The sequence below is a fragment of the Myotis davidii genome, unplaced genomic scaffold, assembly GCF_000327345.1.
Source record: "Myotis davidii unplaced genomic scaffold, ASM32734v1 scaffold557, whole genome shotgun sequence".
In the NCBI taxonomy this organism is placed as follows: Eukaryota; Metazoa; Chordata; class Mammalia; order Chiroptera; family Vespertilionidae; genus Myotis; species Myotis davidii.
In genome coordinates this window covers 1,216,571-1,219,366 of record NW_006289557.1, presented here as the reverse complement: position 1 = coordinate 1,219,366, position 2,796 = coordinate 1,216,571, and the positions used below count along the sequence as shown (strand labels likewise).

The 2,796-nt window shown below is 38.2% G+C and overlaps 1 protein-coding gene across 1 annotated transcript in view; it reads right to left on the bottom strand.

Annotated features, from left to right (window-relative positions):
- ATP13A4 (ATPase type 13A4) overlaps positions 1-2,796 on the bottom strand; it is a 124,055-nt gene that overhangs the window by 27,654 nt on the left and 93,605 nt on the right. Inside the window, exons 19-20 of the mRNA XM_015562805.1 lie at positions 2,295-2,417; positions 876-955 (exon numbers count right to left, since the gene is read on the bottom strand). Coding sequence (XP_015418291.1) covers positions 876-955; positions 2,295-2,417 — 203 coding nt within the window. The remainder of the gene's footprint in view (positions 1-875; positions 956-2,294; positions 2,418-2,796) is intronic.

Sequence of the window (2,796 nt, the reverse complement as noted above, 5' to 3'; positions counted from 1 at the left end):
AAGAAAGAAAGAAAGAAAGAAAGAAAGAAAGAAAGAAAGAAAGAAAGAAAAAGAAAGAAAGAAAGAAAGGAAGAAAGAAAGAAAGAAAGAAAGAAAGAAAGAGAAAGAAAAGGAGTCCCAAATGATGGGCCCTTTATTTGGACTGCCCATTCTATCAATGGAGACCTTCTGTGTTAGAAGATAAATCATTTTTCTGATTTAGGGTGAAGAGGATGTTTTGGCATAGATTGTTTTAGTATTTTGAAGGTTATGTGAATCTCTTGTCATATAAGTCTTCCTATATCATAACTGTGATAATAAATGGTAAAAATGAAGTCTAAATTTCCCTGTCCCTTTGGGAGCTGAGCACACATTACCTTTCCAGGCTTGTTTCTCACCTTACCTTTTCATGACACTTATGGTCTAGTCCAGTGATGGCGAACCTATGACACGCGAACTCATTTTTTTGGTTGATTTTTCTTTGTTAAATGGCATTCAAATATATAAAATAGATATTATCAAAAATATAAGTCTTTGTTTTACTATGGTTGCAAATATCAAAAAATTTCTATTTGTGACATGGCACCAGAGTTAAGTTAGGGTTTTTCCAAATGCCGAGCTCAAAAGCTTCTCCATCACTGGTCTAGTCAGTGCTTCTCAAGTCTGGATGTAAAATTGGCTTATGTGAGGAGTTTTGAAAATAATACTGATGTCCAAGCACCATGTGAGCAAATGAATTAGAATTGCTAATTTTCCAAAGCTCCCAAGGTGACTAACGTGTGCAGCCAGGTTAAGAACCACTGTCCTCGCCGAACAGAGTGACTTCCTGTACCTCTTCCTCTTCCCCTGACTGCCATGCCCCTCGCACTTCACACCTGAATAGGAAAAGAACCTACTCCAGTTTCTGAAATTCTTCCACCAGACTGGATTTCTGCCCAGGAGACATTCTTGCAAAGATGGTCCCATTCATCAGTATCTGCAAGGAACCCAAAAGAGAAATAGTTTTTATATCAGCTGGTCATACATGAAATAATTAATAACACTCATAACACTGACAGGGTAAAGAAAAAAAGAATTGTTTCTCAAGAAGTCTTCCTTTGGATTTTACTGTAGGCATTGGGACATAGGTCATCAGATAGGTGATCAGGAAGACCAAACTCAATAAAGATGACTACTTCATAAAAATACTTGGTGAACATGATGACCTATTTAGCTCAGCTGCCATAGAGAATGTGGTCCTAAAAAATCCTGATCTTATGGAACCTTAAGCCAATAGAACATGAGAAATTGTAAGGAACTCGGGAAAAGAAAATGAAGCAACTGCCTCTCAGGAATTTGTTCAGAATTAGCAGAAAAATAGCCTACTGATGAAATAGTAAAGTAACTATCTGTGGTTTTTGACTTACTGTATCATCTGGGCTTGATCGGTTGTAAAATTCAGCTGATATCCCAAGGCTAATTTGGACTATGGGACATTGATGGTTTGGTAGTATAAGAACCTCTACCAGCCCCTCCACCTGAGCTCCATTCTATAGAATCTATTTTATTTTATTGCTCCATTCTATAGAATCTAAATTTCTCTGTGTTAGATCTGCCTGCCCCCTGATCTCCCTGGCAGCAAACTCAGTTTAGTGTTTACTAAGCCTCAAAGTCTTTATTCTTTTTTTCTTAAGCAGTGCTTAAGATGGTGAGCAATTGAATACAAATAATCATCTGCCCCCACTACGGGTTTATTCTTCATCAGAAAAGTTGTTAAGTTTGACTCTTTTCTGTGTAGAGGTCCTCTATGAAAAATCTACCGAAATTCCTCTATTCAAGCCTGTCTTCTTGGATAATTGGAGAAGTTCCACTATATAGTGAGACTCCTAACCATGGCAACATAATGACAGCTACCCAAAAGCAATCCTGATGACTTGAGAAGTCACTAGTTTAATCCTATAAATTATTGATTTTCAACCTTTTTCATCTCATGGCACACATGGATGATAAGACAGAAACATAATTCAGCTGCCTCCTGCACGCCCCCTACTGGGGATTGTGTCCAGGCCTGTGCCCTGACAGAATTGAACTGGAGACTTCTTGGTGCATTGGACAATGCTCAATCAACTGAGCCACACTGGTCAGACAAGTTTACTTATTTTAAATCTAGGAGGATAAGAGACAACAGTAACCTCTGTAAAACTGTCTTCCTCTTTCATGAGACATTCAATAGGGATATCTCACCTATTTAGAGGTGTGAAATTACTGAGGATCATGCTCTGTAAATGACATTGTCAGCATCTTTACCAGGAAATTAGTACCCTCTGAGAACTGACCTTTGGCAGTAGGCTGCTGAAATGTTGACTTATAACCTGAAAGGATTTTCCACTTAGGGCAAAATGGTAACTTCCTTCTCTGGTATTTTCAGAGACTTCTTCCCTGATGTTAATGTAATTGTCCTGCAAAGCCAGACACAGTTATTTTACACTTGATAGAGTGGATAGGAGCATCTCTGAGAGAACACAACTATGGCAGTCCAGGGTCTCTCTGGAAAAGTCAAACTCCAGTCCTGATTCCTCAGAGAAGCACTTTCTCTTTGCTAGATCAATCTTTGCACATCACAGGCTCTATAGTAAATAGGAGAATAGCACTTACTCATGTCCTGTTCTCATCCTGATTTGATCTCGGTGAGTCCCAGAGAAGAGCACATTTCACACATTTCAAGTGTAAAATACAAAAGCACTATAGCTTAACAAATCTCTCCCTGAAGTGAGAACTTACAATTTTTTTTTCTTAAAGAATTAATATTCTTCCACAAGGACACAATAGAAATAGGAT